The sequence below is a fragment of the Orbicella faveolata genome, unplaced genomic scaffold, assembly GCF_042242905.1.
Source record: "Orbicella faveolata isolate gen_17 unplaced genomic scaffold, um_ofav_v1 contig_35, whole genome shotgun sequence".
In the NCBI taxonomy this organism is placed as follows: domain Eukaryota; kingdom Metazoa; phylum Cnidaria; class Anthozoa; order Scleractinia; family Merulinidae; genus Orbicella; species Orbicella faveolata.
The window spans coordinates 14,389,377-14,407,333 of NW_028301564.1; the positions used below are offsets into that span (position 1 = coordinate 14,389,377).

Here is a 17,957-nt window from a genome sequence, read left to right on the forward strand (position 1 = left end):
GCTGAACAGGGAAGTGTGTTTATATACACTAGCTCGTTTCAGATTCTGTATACTCTGCATTCATCCCCTTTATAGTCTTTAAACAGCCACGAGTTGATGAGATGACTAAGAATCGGAAGGCTTCGTTATCCATTCCTGTTTGCCTTTTGTAAACTATTGTTGTTAGGTCTTGCTAAAATAGTTTGCTTATTCCTCCACTATACATCATTCTCATAAAACTAACCTTAAAATCTTTACAGTATATTCGTCTTCCCTCATTTTAAGCAAGCCTTTAACCAGCGAATGACCGATGGAAAGCGAAGGCTTAAACGTTACAATGAGCGTACCTTCATGGTAAATCTCCCCCGCAGTTCCTCCAGTGCAACAAAACGACACATATTTCAACCTTTTACCGTTGTTTTTTTTTTTTTGCTCTTTTTCAGTTATATTCTTCAGTGGTTTCACTTCCTCAAAAGAAGAGTTTATCTTCGGGAGTGAAGTAATCTCCGACTTCGATGTCGACTTTTTTCTTTCCTTCCTTAATAAGCTGCAATTTAATCATCGGTGCCACATCTTCAACTGATCTTTTTCCAGTTTTATCTTTGGGGTAGTCTACTGTTAAGTGCAGGGCGCACCCGGGACTTATCAACTCTCGCTCGTGCGCAGCAGCGAGCTGGTTGACCACTCTTCTTTCAACCTGCAGCAATTCAATAACTTGCACGTTAGAAAAGGACATTGGTTTCAAAGGCAGTCTATTGTCTGGTGAAACTTTCGGCGGCTTAGTAACTAGCCAAGGTTATTGTTGAGCTTACAATTCTTTACTGCTGGAGGCGTTTGCTTGGTTCACTGAACGGTTCAACTAAAGATTCGTGAAACTGTAGACTAAGCAATCTCTTTCCGCGCTTGAAAACGACTTGTATGTTTTCCCACGCTTTGAAACACGCGGCTACACGGTTTCCCGCGCTTGACCGCAAGGTTTCGATTAGCCAAGCAGTATGAAAACTGATAATTTCGTTCTCTAAACGCAGACGCTCCTTGGAATTGCGTGAGAAGCCCGGGGGACTTGTACTAGTCTAAAAGATGTCAAAAGTTTTGCCAAAATCTTTATGCCGCACGTTTCACTACAAGAGTTACTCAAGGGCAAGCGGAATAAATCTTACTTCGTGTTTAATCGATCTCGCGCCGTAATGCACATCGTAACCATCGGCCAAGGCATCCAACACCTCTCTGTCCCAGGTCATGTGGATATCATGTCGACTTAACGCCTGCAAAATACAAAGTAAATACACATGGTCGATAGCAGGGACAGCATCTTCTGCAAAAGCCTAAGACTCTACTAACCATCTTTGACCAGAAATCCAGCTCTCTTGTGACCAAACTGAGAAGTTCTGAACGTGAAAATGGAAGAAAGTACACCATCTCGTTGATCCGGCCCAGGAACTCATCCCGTCTAAAGTGAAGCTGTCAAAATCAACAAGAAACCAAGCTTGATCACAATACAAATCTTCTTTTATACTTACTGTATTTTTTCTTACATTTCAGTTTATTCATTCATTCTGTTCAGAAGACTTCTCTTTTGGAAGATGTGTATTCAAATATTATAAAATACATAATGCAGGTAAAAAAAAACCCGATCATAGAAAAGAATAGCTGTATTCCATATTTTATTAGTATAAATATACTAGCTCTATCACGAATGCCGTTCTCTGATTTCTGAGAGTGATAGTACGAGGGCTGCGCCCTCGTCAACTATCACGCGATAGAAATCTCGAGCTCATAATCTAATTGTGAACAGCTACCACAGGCTTACCTTGAGAATTGGTTGTACAACTCTCTCTTTAAACTTTCTTGAAATAGTGATCTTTTCGCTAATTTCGCCATCTAAGAGACGAATAAAAAGAGCAAAACCATTAAGAAACCGTTTACAAGACTTCAATTGTCCCTTTGTAATGATAATTGTCTGAGAGCCATCGTAACAACACTGACCCTCTTCTCTGTGTTCAGCTGCTTCTTTCGCTTCTCTTCTCAGATCCAAAGCGTGATTGGCTATTTCTTCACTAGCAAGGTTTGACGTCATCACAAAGATGGCGTCCTTGCAAACGATGGTTTTGCCTTGTCCATCAGTCAAACGGCCCTAAAATAAAAGCAGACTGATGCAACAATCAAGTATACAGCAACTGACTAGGAAAGTAAAATGTCAAACTATATCTCGAAGACAGATCAAACTGAAACACGACACCATCGGGCGTGGCACCTTTCTAGTTTAACAGGGGGGGCATCGCACCAGCCCACTTTCCCCTCCCCTCTTCATCCCCCGGAGTTCAAACGTTACCTCGTCGAACAATTGTAGCATAACGGTTAAAACGTCTGGGTGAGCCTTATCAACCTGGAACAATTAACGTAAGATAGCACATTTTAGTTACCAGCAACACAGGTCAAGTCTACTTTTCAAGTGAATCACTTGCAATATTATGTGGCATCATATAGACCTTTATTTAAGATTAATTAAGAAATGTAAAATCACACGCTCTGAGCTCACGAAATAACATGTTTCTAACCTCATCAAACAGGACCACAGCATTTGGACATTCTTTTAGTTTCTTGGTCAACTGTCCGCCCTGATCGTGTCCAATGTACCCAGGAGGGGCGCCAATCATCTTTGCCACCTTTAAAATAAGGATTAAGTGCGTTTTAAATGGAATTTTCTTTCAAAGGAAATTCATCATTTTTGAGCTAAGAATCATAAGACTTCAGACTTGCAAGACTAAAATCCGTAAGTCGAAAGTATGCCGTACTTAAGCTTGCAGGAAGTGTCTGTTATAGTATTTAATTTACAATAAATGATCTTGTATCCCAGTAAAAAACCTGCCTCTAGCATGGACCATCTCCAGTAGTCATTTACTTGTACTCTATAAAAAATGCTGAAGCTGCTTCAAACCTTACGCGTGGTCTGTGTATAGCGTTTTGGTGATTTCTGATTTCTTTTCTTGATAAATTAGTTTGCTGGTTTATATAAAAGACACTCTGTAGCTTGAAGGAGTTAAAGAGGAATAAAACGGTAATCTTTCACTTTAACACAATTCAAGCTGTTGTTGAGTCAACAAGTTGACTTTGACATCTTCATGTTAGCTTTCCAAACATTTTAGCCAATCACAGAGCCCAATAAGTTGGCATTACGGTCTGCCAGTCTAACTTGGAAGGAAACTAATACAGGAAACTAATACAGCGATGACAAAAATAAATCGAAAGCAATTAATGTAAAAAACATCCTGAACTCTTACTTCGTGCTTTTCCTGATACTCAGACATATCCAGTCTTATAAAACCCTGAAAAACAACACAAAACGTAAAGTGTTACGCTACTACATAAAAAGGAATGCATGCCATTTTCAATGAATAGGAAGGAAAGTAAGGTTTGTGTATCAAAACTTATTTACCTTCTTGTTGTCCTTATGAAGGTATCTTGCAACTTGCTTGGCTAGTTCTGTTTTTCCTACAAGAAGAAAAGATTAAAAAAAACAATGTTGCACATCTCAGTGTACGCTTCAAATTAAACATGAGAGAGTCTAACTTCAGACGACACTAAATCGTGAAAAGTACTTACCAATTCCTGAAGATCCAAGAAAGAGAAACACAAGAGGATGTTCTTCATCATACCAGCCATTCTCTCTTCTACGGATTGCTGAAAAGCACAGTGTATTGGAATACTTGTTAGTCTTACCAAGTTGGATTTAACATAGTTATGTGTGGCCTTTGATCACATAAGAGCTGATTTCAGTGCTGGTGCAGACCCTAGTTTTCAAAACAGGATTCATGATCATGACAGGAGGGTTGAATAATTTTTTTTTTTTAACACAGATAGATGTACATTAAACATACTGCAGTGAAATAGGTCTTGATTATGCTTGTTTCTACGAGATGCTCAAAATTCACTCCAAGCCTCTTTTATGCCAAATTCAGCTCAAACTTCTGGCAACTATGTTGTTTTAAGAAAGAAAAGGACTGGGTGTGAAGACTACATAAATAAGGGCTATAAGAATAATATTAATTATAATTAATTATGGTTAATTATTAATTATTATTATTACATTAATAATCCTACTTGCAGCAACTGTGAGGATGGCTCCCTCTTGCCCAACAATATTTTCCCTGAGTCTCATCTCCAATGGATAGCGACGCCTCTCCTCTATTTCTCTCTTCTCTTTCTCTTTAGCATACTAAATATTAGAAATTAGAGACTTAATATTTGATATATACTACACATGCTTTTGTTGGTCGATAGGTGTGTTCAGATGATGTAAACACCGTTGTGCTATTTTAGATTTGTGCGTTTTCTTGAGAACGTTCGATAATTTAAGGTATCATGGTAGGTGGATCGACAGTGACTAGCACTTGTTGTAGTTTGTCCTTCAGCTTCATTGGGGGGGCTAGTGTCTTCGAGTTCCTTCAACCATTGTTATACATCAGTTGGGCAACCGTGGGGCATTTGCTCACGTTGGGGGTTGGGCATCTGCAATTTTATCGCAGCCCAGGGACTGGGAATTTGCATATCCCGGGGCGACCCCTGGGCATTTGACACACATGTTTTCGAAAGTACCACGGATGAGTTCATCGGGAAAGACGAGGCATTTGTCAACTTGTCCGTCAGGGACTAGAGAAACTTGTAGATGTTTTAAAGGTGTGTTTTCTCAATTTTAGATATTTCTTTATTACTTGTAAGCATATAAATATAAGCGACAAGGTGAACTATATTTTGTTTATCACAAAACAATCACTGACATGAACATGACTATTTTGTATTTCACATTCAAAACTAGCCTAGCATTTTTTAAATTCATGAAAGTGGAGTTAAAATACTTAAGGTTTGCGAATTCAAATGATGCGATCTTCAAGACAGATCTTGCGAGCTTAAAATGCAATGCATTGTCATGTAAAATGTCTTGATTCTTCACAGAAAAGGTAGCCTACGAAAACAGGCACCTATCATTGCCTGTGGCTGGAGGCACGTCCGCCGCGATCCCAGCTATCCTCTACCAAACTGTTAAAAACAAATATAAAGAAATAAATATAATCGGAATCAACTAACACGTACTGTTGTCCTTGAAGTCTTACCGTTGCATTAAAATACTGAACAGTTGAACGTTTTATTCACTGATTAATAAAAAAACCGCAGAGGTGTTGGAAGGCGACGATCCCGGGGGCGGGGCATTTGCCCTCTTTCTTTGTCCCCACCCCGGGGCATTTAGACAGCTTATGTGTCCCCACCCCGGCGAATTTGCTAATTTATTTTCAAAAAATGCTAACTCCTGGGGGTTAGCCCTGGGGAGGGGGGGGGGGATGGGCACTGCTGGAATTGACTGACGCATTACAGTGTGACCGTGGGTCGCTCAGAGCCAACGGATCTTGTTCGACACTGAACCTGTGGGTTCCACCAGATTTTTGCCTCTCCGAAGATGAAAATGGGCAAGAAGTTTTCTTGGGTTTTTGTCCTGATGCTTGCGATGACAGAATGAGATCGAGGACAGTTCGCATGCACCAATGAAATATCACACCGCAGTTTGCTTTACATGTGACAACTGGCGGTGTCAACGTGCCAAAAGGGGTTAATGAGATTCAAAAATAGTTTTTCTCTTTAACTTAAAAAGTAAAAAAGCTTTTCTGACCATTCTTTTTGCAAAATATTTATCTGAGTCTTCTCAATTTAAACAGCAAAAAAATATTTTGCGTATTTTTCGTAAAAACTCACCTACCATGATACCTTAAGCAATAGAGTACTTTTGCGTGTTTACATAGCCTCATCTAAACACTTGGGGGTTTGAAAGAATTCTCGATTGTGTCTTGGGTTTGCATAACTGTCTCGTATTCTCCAAACCCACCTTAGGTGAGGCTATGTAAAAACGGATAAGTGCTTTATTGCTTATTATAATCAGTCACTATAACACATCAGATAAATTGATATTTTGGCACAATACATGTATGTACCACATGACTGTCTCCAGTCTCTTTTCACTGATACATTTATGGTATTTCAGTGTATTTGAAAGTCGGCATGTAAAATGATATCAGCAAGGCTATTACCGTTTCCATCTTATCCTGTAAACAGTCTTTAATATTTGTACTTCCTGCATATTCGATTGCTTGGTGGCCAGAACTGTCTTTCAGTGTTGGGTCAGCTCCTGGGAAGAAAATGTTTGTAATCATCCATTGATAGCAAAAAAACAAATTATCAGTATTCATGTAACAATGACATACACACACTGTACATACAATCCAATGCCAAGTTATTCAGCATGTCTAGAATTTTAAAACAATAATAATTATTGTAATAATAATTACATTTAGTCAAGATCCAAAAAATGCCTGCATGCACGCCAATGGGTCTGCCGGACTTGTGTTTACCACTGGTTTAACTATCATAAAGGGGCTTTAGAAGAGTAATTCTTCATTCCCCATTGGAAGGGATTATACATGTAGTTCGTTGCAGTATTAGCAACCAAACCATTTATATACAGTATTAACACCCATCATTTATAATGCAGGTACCCATTTATACACCTAGGGGAAGAGAGGCACCGTGAAAGTTAATTGTCTTTACCCAAGAACACAATACAATGTGCCTGGCAAGGGCTCAAAATGGTCCACAGTGCACCAACCATTGAGCTTCTGCATCATAAGGCAATAACTTATCAGGTAATAATTGATGAAAACCCTTTAGAAACTCACCAGCATTAACAAGGAGACGAATGCATGCAAGACTGTCTCCAAGAACTGCATAATGGAGGGGAGTGAAACCACTGAAGTTAGCATTCCTATGAAGCCTGTCACTGAAGTCATCATCACGCATAAAAATCACTGAAACAAAGAAAACTGATTAGTCATGGAATTTATGAGCGACAGCATGTTAACTATCTCCAAATTCCAATTCAACGTGGATAGAGGACCTGCATGAAAACCAGTTAGGGCTGCTGTGGCTTCTTCACTAATTATTGTAATTTGTTTTCATAATAAAATAATAGAACAGCTGGGGAGGGAGATGTTTACAGCAGAACCCCCAAAGAATTTGATTCACTTAGCTATTTATCAATAATAGAAAATATGTGAAGCTGATGTTTCAAGTGCTAGCCACTCTTCAGAGCAAAATGGAGGATTATAGATTAAGTATGCATGTAAATATAGTGAACTAAGGAGTTACCCATGGCAACCAAAAATGCACCTCTTATCTACTAGTAAATGAAAAAACACTTGTTAATCTCATGGGGATGCTTTCTCATATTATTCACTCATAAATTTTGTTGAAAATATGTTCACATTTTAAAATCACAAAGAGAAGAACAAAGAAGAACCTACCATCAAAGGATCTCATGTGCTTCTTTTGAGCAGTTCGGAATGCTGTGCTGAATTCTTCTCTTGCATTAACGTCAGCTCCTGCCTCTATTAATAATTCTACAGATCTGCAACACGATGAAACCAAAGAAAGTTTAAGAATCTAAGAATTGAGTCAAGCAGAAATGGATGGATGGAAGGAGGGAGGAAGGGAAGGAGAGAGAAAGAGGGAGTAGACCGAAGAGAGGAACCTTACCTTTCACTGCCATTAAAAGCAGCAACATGCAGTGGGGTCCACCCCAGGGAATGCTTCTGGTTAATGTCATGACCTTGTTTAATGAGTCTGGTGGAATAGAGCATTGACAAAATCACAATATTAACACTACTGTGTACAAACCAAGGTTTGAAGCAGCGTCAGCATTTTTTATAGAGTACAAGTAAATGACTACTGTAAGTGGTCCATGATAGAGGTAGGTTTTTTACTGGGATTATCTTTTTTTTACTCATATACTATTACATAACGACCAGCTTTGAATACGCGAAACGTGACTCTCACCTTCCAGCATATGGAGGTGTTGCGTTACAACGGTTTGTGTTAGATTGGCCTGGGAAGCTGGCAAACAACAAAGAATAGATCGTTTTCACTGTCACGCAATAAAAAAATAAATCGAAAACCATCCAGTGGAAAAAGCTATGAAATTATGATGTTATAGAAGATAACTGAATAAGCCACTTCTCCAAGTTTTACGCCTGTGCGTTTCCCCAAATTTCAGATATTCATCGAAATGTTTCGCTGATATTTACAGAGCCAAGTATGAAAATGCCATGTTGGTGTACCTCCGTGGTACACCAATATGGCGGCCAGAAAATAGTGTAAACATCTGGAACTTACTTTGGCTATCTAGGCGACTGATTGTCAATACTGATCAAACAAGCATTTATATAAGCACTTTTCCTAATGCTTTAACTTCTAAAAAGGCTCAAAATCATGGGATAAGCATATATTTTTTGACAAACTTGATCAAAGCCTTGTGTCACGCACCTCCATAACCCTGAAATTCAAAATGCTCTGGATTCCAAACGAAGCACGCTATTGAGCTGTGAAATTGTAAACAGATATAAATATACTGCGTCTTGTGCCTGATGAGGACAAAAACTTTGGTCGCTCTTTCGTTTTGGATTTTAGAAAGTGATGACATCACATGAAAACAATCTATACAACACGGCAACAGGGTTAAGTAGATTTTATTCACAGAATGAAGACTAATTGACTTTTAAAGCAAAACTGTTGCATTCCTCTATAAACCTTTATAAATTCAAACCATAGTAACACAACACCTCTATATGCTGCAAGACAAGAGTCACGTTTCGTGTATTCAAACTTGGTCTTTTTGTAACAGTATATGTCTGCCTTATATGTCACGTTTCACTGAACGTTTGCATAAAAGTAAAAAAAAAAGATAAAAAAATGACAACTCCTCGCATTGTGAGCTTGGGCTGCCTGTGCCAGGGTTGGTACCGCTGTCCAATGACTAGTAATCTGAAATGGCTTTTTTTTCTACAGGAAAAATATTACATAACTCCTTGGTCATTCACTTCCTTATATCCATTTCTATTGGAACCCTCTTGGAAGAACTGAGAGGTTAAACCTCTGCCACCTTGCATTGATCACATTGTATGTATTGTTGGTTTGTAAGGCTAGCAATGCTGGTGGTCTAATCAAGACAAATTTATGAAAGACACCCACCGTTCAAGTTCAAAAGTGTCATTATGTTTTGCAGATCTGCACATTCTCTCAACAACCCCTGTAGAAAAATAACACAACTACAGTTGTAAGTACAGTGTGTGCCTGTGTACACATCCAGTTGAATCGAACACACTGACTATAAGCCACATTCTGTATTTATATAATAACACAGAAAAACACATTGAGAGTCAATCTTTGATTCTACGTAAACAAAACTCACGTTGAAAATTATATTCGTACCTGAGCTGGCACACAAAGCAACACCTCCACATAGCAGCCCAAATGTTGACCCCAATGCAACACCGCAGTGTAAGCTCTTTCTTGGAGGTAAATGGAGCCTTCGCCATCTTGAACAATTGTTTGAGCTAAATCTTAAGACCGCTGCGATAAAAGGACGACTCTTGTGGAAATATACAAGGGATAAACGCGACAGTTTTGCACGAAAGAGACGAACACATGCCGCCATGTTGTTGTCTGACGTAACACTGATAGACCCGTGAGAGAGTGGGACTAGATTAGTCCCACTTCTCTTCTTTTTTACCAATGAAAAAGAAGATGGCGGACGCGTATGCGGACAGAACGTAAAGATTCTTTTGAGTTAGTTGAGGAACACTTCAATTTTTTAAGGTGGTCGGGCAACGGGAAATTTGTTAATAGATTAGACTCAAAAATGATTCAATCTGCCAGTCAGGGAGATACCTTAGGGTAAGTACAGCATTACAACCCATTAATGATATTTTAAACATCTTTCACAAGCTTATTTAGTGCTTGCTTTGCTATTTTCAGTGTGTAACAAATGCCCACTATTCAATTGTTTACAAACAGGCCTCGAGAGAAGTCAGTGCTCTGGACTCTTTTGAAGTTTACATTAGCCATGATTATATTACCAATTTCCTGCTTTTTCCTCTCCAAGAAAATGGTCTTTGAAGGTAGTCTTAGTACATGTAGAATGTTCTGTAATTGATTGTTGTGCACCTATCAATGTCAAACCCGAGGGGGAGGGGAGGGCAACCCATGGGAATTTGATTGTAAGGTCTGTGCGCTTGGTAAGGATTTTGATTATACTCAATACCCCCTCATGGTAGGGCATTTGAGCTGTCCACCATCTTGTATATGTAAATATCTAAAAGTGCCTGGGAGGGCACTGGGAGTAGTGAGGGCTTTGTCTGGAACCTGATGGTAGTCATGTTGCAAAGAAGTAAAAGAAGGGTAAATGGATCTAATTTTTCATCCTTTCCGACAGGCCATCCATATTTTTTGTCCATGGAAGAAGAGGTGAACAAGTGACTATTCAATGCTTAGGAAATGTTCATCTGCTCATGGCCTGAAGTAAAAGCTCTGTCCCTTTAATACGCAGAAGTATAGATACTTGTGCATATTAAAGGGAAAGAGCTTTCACTTTGTGTCATGAAAAATGAACATTTTAGCCCCTCTCCATTTCATAAGCCTTGACAGTTACTTGTCCACATCTTCTTCCACTGGCTTTCCCTTCCCCTCTCATTTCTCCCCTCTCTCTCAACTCCAGTCTCTACTCCTCCCCCACCCCCATCCATTAACCTTTCAAGATCATCATCATCATCATCTTTTTATCATCATTACAGAGACTTCAGAGATGTATTTGTGAAAATCTGTTTTCCCAATGAATCTATTATTATATTCTCGGGTGTTGGTAAATTATTAACAAAAGGCAACATGATAAAATGCTAGTAAGGTAGAAGAGGGAAGGTAACTACCAGTTATGTGGGAAGGGGGAACAGGGGGCAGGAACCCAGGAGTATAGGGGCAGGAGAGGTATGGGAAGAAGGAGGTTCTGACCCCTGTCCTCCCTCCCACCGACAGCTATGGCAGTATGCCTAGTTACTTTATGAAGACCACCTAAATGTTAACTAAGGCAAAGCTATCAGATAGGTGCCTTTTTCTTAAATTATGGTTAAATACTGGACAGACACAGTTTGTAGAAAAGAGTTACAAGGCTGAACTTTTTTCTTTTTTGCTATTCACGTGAATTAATCAGCACCTAAGGGTTATACTTATACCATATTTTTTTTTCAATCAATCCTCAGATGTTCTGGGTTATGAAAATGGATCCATTGGTGCAGCCACAATAACTGTTATAGTTGTTCATGTGATTATTGGTTTATACATCTGGGTGGCTATCCAGGAAGAGCAGTGGCCAAAGCCATTGAAAAAAGACTAACAAAGTTGGAAATAGGAAGATTATTGAGAAGACTTTGTTTCAAACACATTCTTCATAAATGTTTAGTCAACCAGGTGAAAGTCTGACTCTGCAAAGCCTTTTCAAGACCCTTTCAGAGGGACAAGAGAGTTATTCAAACTTATTACAGTTCAACCCGTATTAAATGGCCACCCTTGGGGAAATGGATCTTGGCCACTCAGAGGGCGCTGGCCGCTTAATAGAGGTAAAAACAATAGAAAAGCCCTCATCAGGACTTTGATTACTGGAGGCCTAATAGGGGAGGCCATTTAGTATGTGGCCGCTTGATAAGGGTTTAACTACATGTATGCTTGCCTGCAGATTGCACATTGTATGAAAATAGATTTAGATGATGTTTTATTTATTTAGAAACTCAAGTGACCTAAGTCAAGATTTCCTTGGGCTATCAATTTTTACTGAAATTGTGATAAAACCAAATTAGCTTTCTCTCCGTCCCCCTTTCCCCTCCCACCAATTTTTTCTTTTCTCATCTTCCCTCTCCCAACTTTCTCAAGCTAAATACCTATTTGCAGTGCCACTATGTGTAAAACAACATTGATAAGATATCTACCGGAGAGGATGAAAATCTTACAATGGTGTGACAATTTTGGTCATAAAATATTTTAGTTACAAATTCCTGGTAGAAAATGTCCAACATTGTGGGACAGTATTATTTTGCTTGTATAATGTATCATATCTGGAAAATTCTTTTCTTTCATTTTAGTACTCACTATTGCTGAAAATTGTCAATAAAAATAATATGTAAATTTTATTTTTATCTTTCATCTTATATCAAGATTATAATGTAGAATTCACATAGTCAAGTTATTTCTTCTTTGCTGCATAAAAAACAACATTAAAAATAACCAAGTGGTAATTAGATGGATCTCAATCAACTTCAGTTGAATTATAAAGGGGTTATGTCATGGACAGTGTATCCATCTTAAACACTTGGGCCAGTGGGAGGGGGATTGTTATTCATAATTTGTTTCTCAATATTTTTCAGTTGCAACCAACCTTTTTTATTTTTGGCTCACTACTGGTATTTTTTTTTTGTTACCGTAGAAAACTATAGCTGCAAGGTGCCCTTCAATTTGATATCCATTTTGTACATCAATAAAAGGTTACAGCTGTAAAATTCTTCCATCTCATCTAAAAGCAGCTTTCACCATGCTGGTAACAATTTTTGCATGTAAAATTTTGAGATGGGTTGTGGTCTAAAATTAAGGACGAAGACGCAATCGTTATTTCTTATTTTTAAATTCTAAGGATTCTTAAGACATTTATGCCATTTTTGCCATTCTCAGATTAGCTTAAGATGATTTCCACACAACATTCGAGCAATAATGGCAAAAATTAAGTTACCAAAAAAACCTCATAGCATGGAAATATTTTGAATACAGCTAAGAAGAACTTAGCGGGACTTAAGCTCTCAAGCTGATCCGGCGAGAGAAATTGAACTTGAAGTTATCCATATTTCAATTAAAACAGAAGTTTGGCGATAGTTAAAAACACAATAACACACGCTTTAGGTATTCTTACAAGGTTTGACATTAACTTTCTCGAGAATGCTTGAGAATTTAATCGTGGGGTCACTTAGAGAAATGAACTAAAGTGAGTTGTTTTAAGTAGTATTCCAAAAGTTACTGTGCTGTGATTAGGTTTTTAGTAAATTATTTTTGCACTTATTGCTCGACCTTTGAGCGGAATCCGTCTTAAACTTCTTTGAAAATCCAAGCCCTGGATTTTCCACATGCACTTGAAGCACTGTGTGATCTCCATTACACAGGTCTGTTTCTCCAAGGAGCAGACCTTTCTTCATCAAAGTCATCTTCGAGAGCAATGTGGACAGCTGCACTGTACTGAAAATTGAAAGTTAACAAAAAATATGTCATTTTATTGATTGTGTAGCATTCAACACTATCGTGTCAAATCAATTTTATGTGATTTTACATTTTTCAGTTAAGGCTTTTTAGTAAACCAAAAATATCTAATTGATTATCACCATGCCATTACATCAGAGGTGGCAATTAGTACCTAGAAAATCTCACGTCTTGTAAACTTTTGATTCTGAATCTCAAGAGCTTGGAGGCCTTTGTGATGAGTCATGAAGTCTTGTTTTCATGTCTTTCTTTCTCTCTCGCAGTTTAAAATTGTCACAGTATTCACTTTTCAATTAAGGATCTTGATGACTCAACAAGTATTGATTTTGTCTTTGGATTGTTAAGTTGAAATCAACCTTGTGACCCGGAGAACGAGGTTGGGTTGACGTTACTTTTGATTGGTCAATATTGAACTGCTTACATTTTTTGCATCATATATATGAACAATAATTTATTCTGATAGTAATCTGAAAAGAAGCCCTGTCCTTAAGTGAAGGTTTTCCCTGAATTTTCAAATATGTTTGCCTAGTGGACGTCATTTCAAGGAGAGTTAATAGTGGTGTACTGAAAAATTTCTTTTGCCCTACTAACAGTTAAGTTAAGTTCGTCATGAAGTTTTACTGTCAGTTTTGCACATCCTAGCTTACCCTGTTAATGCGGTCTTGTACACCCAGATGATGAAAATATGAGTAAACACACAGCATAAAGTACATCTACAGGTTGTCAAAAGAGGATTCAAGTGATTAATATTGCTTGGCAGATCATTGAGTCACTGACTAGATAACAATTATTATGGTATAAGTAGTATCAGAGGTCTGCTTTGTGTGCAAGGAACCGCAGCTACATACTAGACCTTTTGCACGTATTGCATGCCTAGGTTAGTTAGGAAATAATATTAATTTTTGTGATTCTTTGGAAGACAAAATGCCTCTGAATGCTATGAGATCCGTTTGTTTTATTACAGCTTGCATTTTGTGTCATAGTCGTAAAATAATCAGTGAATTTTTTTCAATTTCAGAAGTATTTTTTCATCATAATACTATTGTCAAATTCTGAGGCAAGCATCCCTGCTGGAAGGAGCCCAATTAACCTTTTGTCTCAATGTGGGAAAACACAAACAATCAACCCGGCATATCAAGTACAGTTGTTCATTCCTAACCCATGTGAAGTTTGCACTACCCTCCCCTCCCTTACATGTTACGTTTGTACTTACAGAGGTCACAAACATGACGGCATCTGATACGTACACTGAGCACTTCAACTGTGATAAAACAATGTTTGTTCAATACATTGTCAGTACCTGTTTTATTACGTGATTCCTAACAAATAAAGTGTTACCACTGACTTCAAAAACAGAAATAAGTATTCTTAGATTGTTCAGGTAAAGTGAGATAAGGCAGAGAATCTTGTGTTTAAATGTGTATTCAGCTTTCATTCTTCAGAAGTGGGTCAAAAATCTAGTGTTTAGCAGCTACTGTGGTGGCACGGGGGGATTGGGAACGAACCTCTCAGAGACTTGATTGAAGACTGCGGCGTTCTGTTTCATTACCGTATCCAAATTCACAATTAGCCAATCGGGAGCCATGTCCACTGTCCTGATTTCCTGTGATGTCAAGTCACTGACCTGATACGGATGAATTTATGGCCGAATTTGTGTACCTAAATTTACCTTTCTTGCCAAAATACGAACAATGGTTTGAACACACTCGCCTGATATTAGATGGTGACTTACAAAAAGGGTAGGATTAGTTTAAGTTCCTTCTCAAGGTTGTACACGGGAGGACCAGTATTAGACTGCGGCCAACCAGGATCTGGGGCCCGTTTCTCGAAAGCCCCGGAAACTTTTCGGGCCCGAAAAGCCATTATTAGTTAATCAGTACTTAAAGACGTAGAGGTGTATACGCCTGAAACTTCTTTTATGAAGGGAGCTCTGTTCGTATTAAGAACAGGTGGAAAAAACAGCTCTGTAGTCATCAGGTTTGAGATTTTGCTACGGCTTTTCGGGTTCGAAAACTTTTCGGGACCTTCGAGAAACGGACCCCTGGTTGATGAAGTAAGGAGGGGCCGGGGCTGGGGAGGGGGAATTTGCCTAGTTCCTCTGCAGCTTTCTCCCAGAAGGGCACTTTCCTTTGGACCACGTGACCCTGAAACGCTTGACAGAGGTGAAACATCGAGACCTAGGAACTACGATGGCAAGAGGCGGATAGCGTAACGCTAGCGGATGGTAAAATTACAAATAAATCAATTACCTTGACGTCAAAAGCCACAAAAAAGAAGATGACACTTATAGAAAAAAGCTCTTCAATCACTACCCACATTAACCACGGGAACAACAGCCATCGCTGACGCTGAGGAACAAACAGTTTCGAAAATAAAGTTAACCACTTGGTCACATCACATCATTGTCTTCAACGTAAGAAACTAGCTAGTGTTGTATGTTCGATACCAGAATTAAAGTCTAATCGTTGTCAGGGCAAGTGTCTTGAGGCTTTATACGTGATTACCGTTTATCTTAGGAGTACACTTGGAAAACCTCTTGTATTCTCTGGTATCCGCGGTTCGAGGAAGTTAGAACGGGCGAACTGTAATGGCGGTGTTTAAATTTCCATTTCTACTTTGCTGTGTTTTGGTTTTAACAAGTATTCACCCGAATTATCTATTCCGAGGTTTCTCGGAAGAACACGATGATTGTGGCCTATCCAACAAATCTTGCTGTATTTCTCAACAACGAAACAATCAACTGAGTTTTGCAAAAGACAGAAAACTTTTGTATGTTCATACAGGTTTTCGCGATCTGTCATAAATGAATCAACAGTACCAATCTAAAACAGACAACCTCGTATTAGTAGGGCATTTACTGGTATTTTATTGTCAGAGTTACTCCGGTTGAACATGGAATTACTAGTTTTGTTGGCACGTGGCTGAGTGGGAAGTACAAACCTTAAAAAGTCCGATGAGCATCAAAAGCGACACCGCTATAGAAACAGCTGCTGCCGACATCTGAAGAATCGTTATCAGCTGAAGGGCTACAGAACGAGAAATTGACTATTCATTACAATTTATTATATAAATTTCATTAAAAAGTAGATCATTGGATCATGCAGTTCGAGAGTTTTCAATGGCTCAGCAGTCATGGGTTATGAGCCATTAAAACATGCTCTTCAAATAGGGTAAGCATACGCGTGATTTTTGGGGGCGTTTTTACATTTACTTTATTTTAGTTTTTGTTATATTGAGGGGCCTTTTTTTCAATAAAAACAATTATTCCACTCGCGCTTGTTGGATATGAGTTGATTATAGCCAACTCAGCGCTAGGCGCCTCGTTGGCTATCTACCATCTCATATCCAACGCACGCTCGTGGAATAATTGTTTATTATCCAGTTCTCGATTTTGTTATTCTTCTCCGCATTTATTAATTTCTTTAAATAATTGACAGGGTATCTAAGAAGCCTGAACGCAAGCGCGATAGTTCGCTGAAAGATAACACAACATATCTATGTTTTTTTATATTTAGGTTATTACATGAAACCACGCATAAATAGAAATCTGCATAAAAATTGCGGCTTGTATTACTCATGTTTCACATCAAATATCATTTCTGGGGTTTTCATTTAAAACCGTCAGAATTCAAATACAACGTACCTATTTATATTCATTTGATATTCTTGAGAATTTCAAAATGGATCAACCACTTCCCGGTCCAATAGTTTGTTATGTGTACATAAAACAATTGTGCGACATGCATGAAAGCCTGTACGCTGTAGTCTATTGTTCAAGGAATAAAACTTTCCGTTTGATTTGATAACAAACATTTCCCCCTTTGATAAACGCAATCTGTGTGTATAAATTAAGTTAGATAAAACTGAAGCACATTTCTTTCATTCGCCGGTCTTTGGACAGCAGAACACTGCTATTAAACTGTGAATTATTTTTCTAGAAATTGTTGATTTTGTCTTTTGCTATTAAGACTTTCTTGCCACTCGAAGCACTTTCAATTTCAATCCTTGTTGTGCTAAAGCCCACAGGAAGTGAAAGACTACAGTCACAGATCTCTGCAGTTCAAAAGGACCAAAACGAAAATTAGAAATGTCTCACTCGATCGACAAAGTGACAATAATCCGGAGATCGGGAACCGAGAATAACCGGAGATGGAAATAAATGTACCCTTAAAAGGTAAATTTTAATTGTCATGTGGCGATGCAAGGTCAATAAGGTAATCACCTAATATGAACTAACAAAAAACTCATACTGTTCTTAAGACAACTTACTGTTAAAGTCGATCAGTAACTGTTTTCTTGCGGCTGCTGTCATCCGGTGACGAAATTCTAAGTTGAACCACTGAAGGTAAACCCTCGCAGCTCCCAATAACTGTCGGGAAAGAATCGTAATATTATTGTTTTCAGATTGCTTCACTCATTCCACCCACCAGCAAGAAATTTGACAAATTCAAATATATCTTGCTTTACCAAGCTGCAAAGTCCACAGACCCATGATCCTTCATAAACATTGAAGCAACAGAGGAAAGTTTTAATGGGCATTTTCGATTCTGTCAGATAGAAACGCGAATCGATGCATCTAGCGTAAGGTATTTGATAGTCTTCTTACAATGCTAATATCGGTAGTTAATTTATTCTTACATATCGTGAGTTTCGATTCCCCTTTGTCCTAAGCTTTCGCTTTCGTTGGAAAGGCTGTACGAGGGCAGAAAAAGGCTTCGAAAGGCCAAATACCGATATGTTTCGCTGAGATATTAAAACATCTCAATGCCCCAAAGCAAAGTGAATCAAAAGACGAGAGGCTGCCTCCGATC

At 38.5% G+C, this 17,957-nt stretch overlaps 3 protein-coding genes across 4 annotated transcripts; 1 reads left to right on the plus strand and 2 right to left on the minus strand.

Moving 5' to 3' along the window:
• Nucleotides 1-394: 394 nt before the first annotated feature.
• On the minus strand, nucleotides 395-9,545 carry LOC110066994 (mitochondrial disaggregase-like). The gene is made up of 17 exons (XM_089273035.1): nucleotides 9,289-9,545; nucleotides 9,049-9,106; nucleotides 7,558-7,644; nucleotides 7,326-7,429; nucleotides 6,702-6,830; nucleotides 6,057-6,154; nucleotides 4,081-4,195; nucleotides 3,583-3,660; nucleotides 3,416-3,471; nucleotides 3,261-3,305; nucleotides 2,538-2,645; nucleotides 2,312-2,365; nucleotides 1,966-2,113; nucleotides 1,790-1,860; nucleotides 1,321-1,440; nucleotides 1,140-1,244; nucleotides 395-676 (listed from the first exon to the last, which is right to left on the minus strand). Exons 1-17 carry the CDS (start codon nucleotides 9,512-9,514, stop codon nucleotides 449-451), a joined length of 1,830 nt encoding a protein of 609 aa, XP_089129161.1. The 5' UTR covers nucleotides 9,515-9,545; the 3' UTR covers nucleotides 395-448.
• Nucleotides 9,546-9,577: 32 nt separating this feature from the next.
• Nucleotides 9,578-12,035, plus strand: LOC110066993 (vacuolar ATPase assembly integral membrane protein vma21-like). Its single transcript, XM_020774261.2, has 3 exons — nucleotides 9,578-9,753; nucleotides 9,874-9,977; nucleotides 11,112-12,035. The coding sequence occupies exons 1-3, from the start codon at nucleotides 9,617-9,619 to the stop codon at nucleotides 11,243-11,245; spliced, it is 375 nt and encodes a 124-aa protein (XP_020629920.2). The 5' UTR covers nucleotides 9,578-9,616; the 3' UTR covers nucleotides 11,246-12,035.
• LOC110066902 (uncharacterized) lies at nucleotides 12,007-17,774 on the minus strand. Of its 2 annotated transcripts, XM_020774155.2 has the most exons (7): nucleotides 17,614-17,770; nucleotides 17,416-17,515; nucleotides 16,087-16,172; nucleotides 15,396-15,494; nucleotides 14,360-14,407; nucleotides 13,794-13,859; nucleotides 12,007-13,125 (listed from the first exon to the last, which is right to left on the minus strand). In XM_020774155.2, the coding sequence occupies exons 1-7, from the start codon at nucleotides 17,683-17,685 to the stop codon at nucleotides 13,045-13,047; spliced, it is 552 nt and encodes a 183-aa protein (XP_020629814.2). In that variant the 5' UTR covers nucleotides 17,686-17,770; the 3' UTR covers nucleotides 12,007-13,044. The 2 variants fall into 2 exon arrangements, with proteins under 2 accessions (XP_020629814.2, XP_020629813.2); XM_020774154.2 differs by lacking the exons at nucleotides 12,007-13,125; nucleotides 13,794-13,859 and having other exon boundaries at nucleotides 13,877-14,407; nucleotides 17,614-17,774.
• Between the last annotated feature and the right edge of the window lie 183 nt (nucleotides 17,775-17,957).

Bases quoted from the DNA above. Each gene is read 5' to 3' on its own strand.
- LOC110066994 (XM_089273035.1), bottom strand. From the start codon at position 9,514: ATGGCGGCATGTGTTCGTCTCTTTCGTGCAAAACTGTCGCGTTTATCC. The intron at 6,831-7,325 runs GTAGGTTCTTCT...TCTTTGTTTCAG, and splicing joins GCACATGAGATCCTTTGATG to TGATTTTTATGCGTGATGAT. The intron at 3,306-3,415 runs GTAAATAAGTTT...GTTGTTTTTCAG, and splicing joins TTCATAAGGACAACAAGAAG to GGTTTTATAAGACTGGATAT.
- LOC110066993 (XM_020774261.2), top strand. From the start codon at position 9,617: ATGCGGACAGAACGTAAAGATTCTTTTGAGTTAGTTGAGGAACACTTC. The intron at 9,754-9,873 runs GTAAGTACAGCA...GTTTACAAACAG, and splicing joins AGTCAGGGAGATACCTTAGG to GCCTCGAGAGAAGTCAGTGC. The intron at 9,978-11,111 runs GTAGTCTTAGTA...ATCAATCCTCAG, and splicing joins CAAGAAAATGGTCTTTGAAG to ATGTTCTGGGTTATGAAAAT.
- LOC110066902 (XM_020774154.2), bottom strand. From the start codon at position 17,685: ATGCCCATTAAAACTTTCCTCTGTTGCTTCAATGTTTATGAAGGATCA. The intron at 16,173-17,415 runs GTAAGTTGTCTT...CTCGTTCTGTAG, and splicing joins GTTACTGATCGACTTTAACA to CCCTTCAGCTGATAACGATT. The intron at 14,408-15,395 runs GTAATTGATTTA...GTTTTATCACAG, and splicing joins TTGTGGCTTTTGACGTCAAG to TTGAAGTGCTCAGTGTACGT.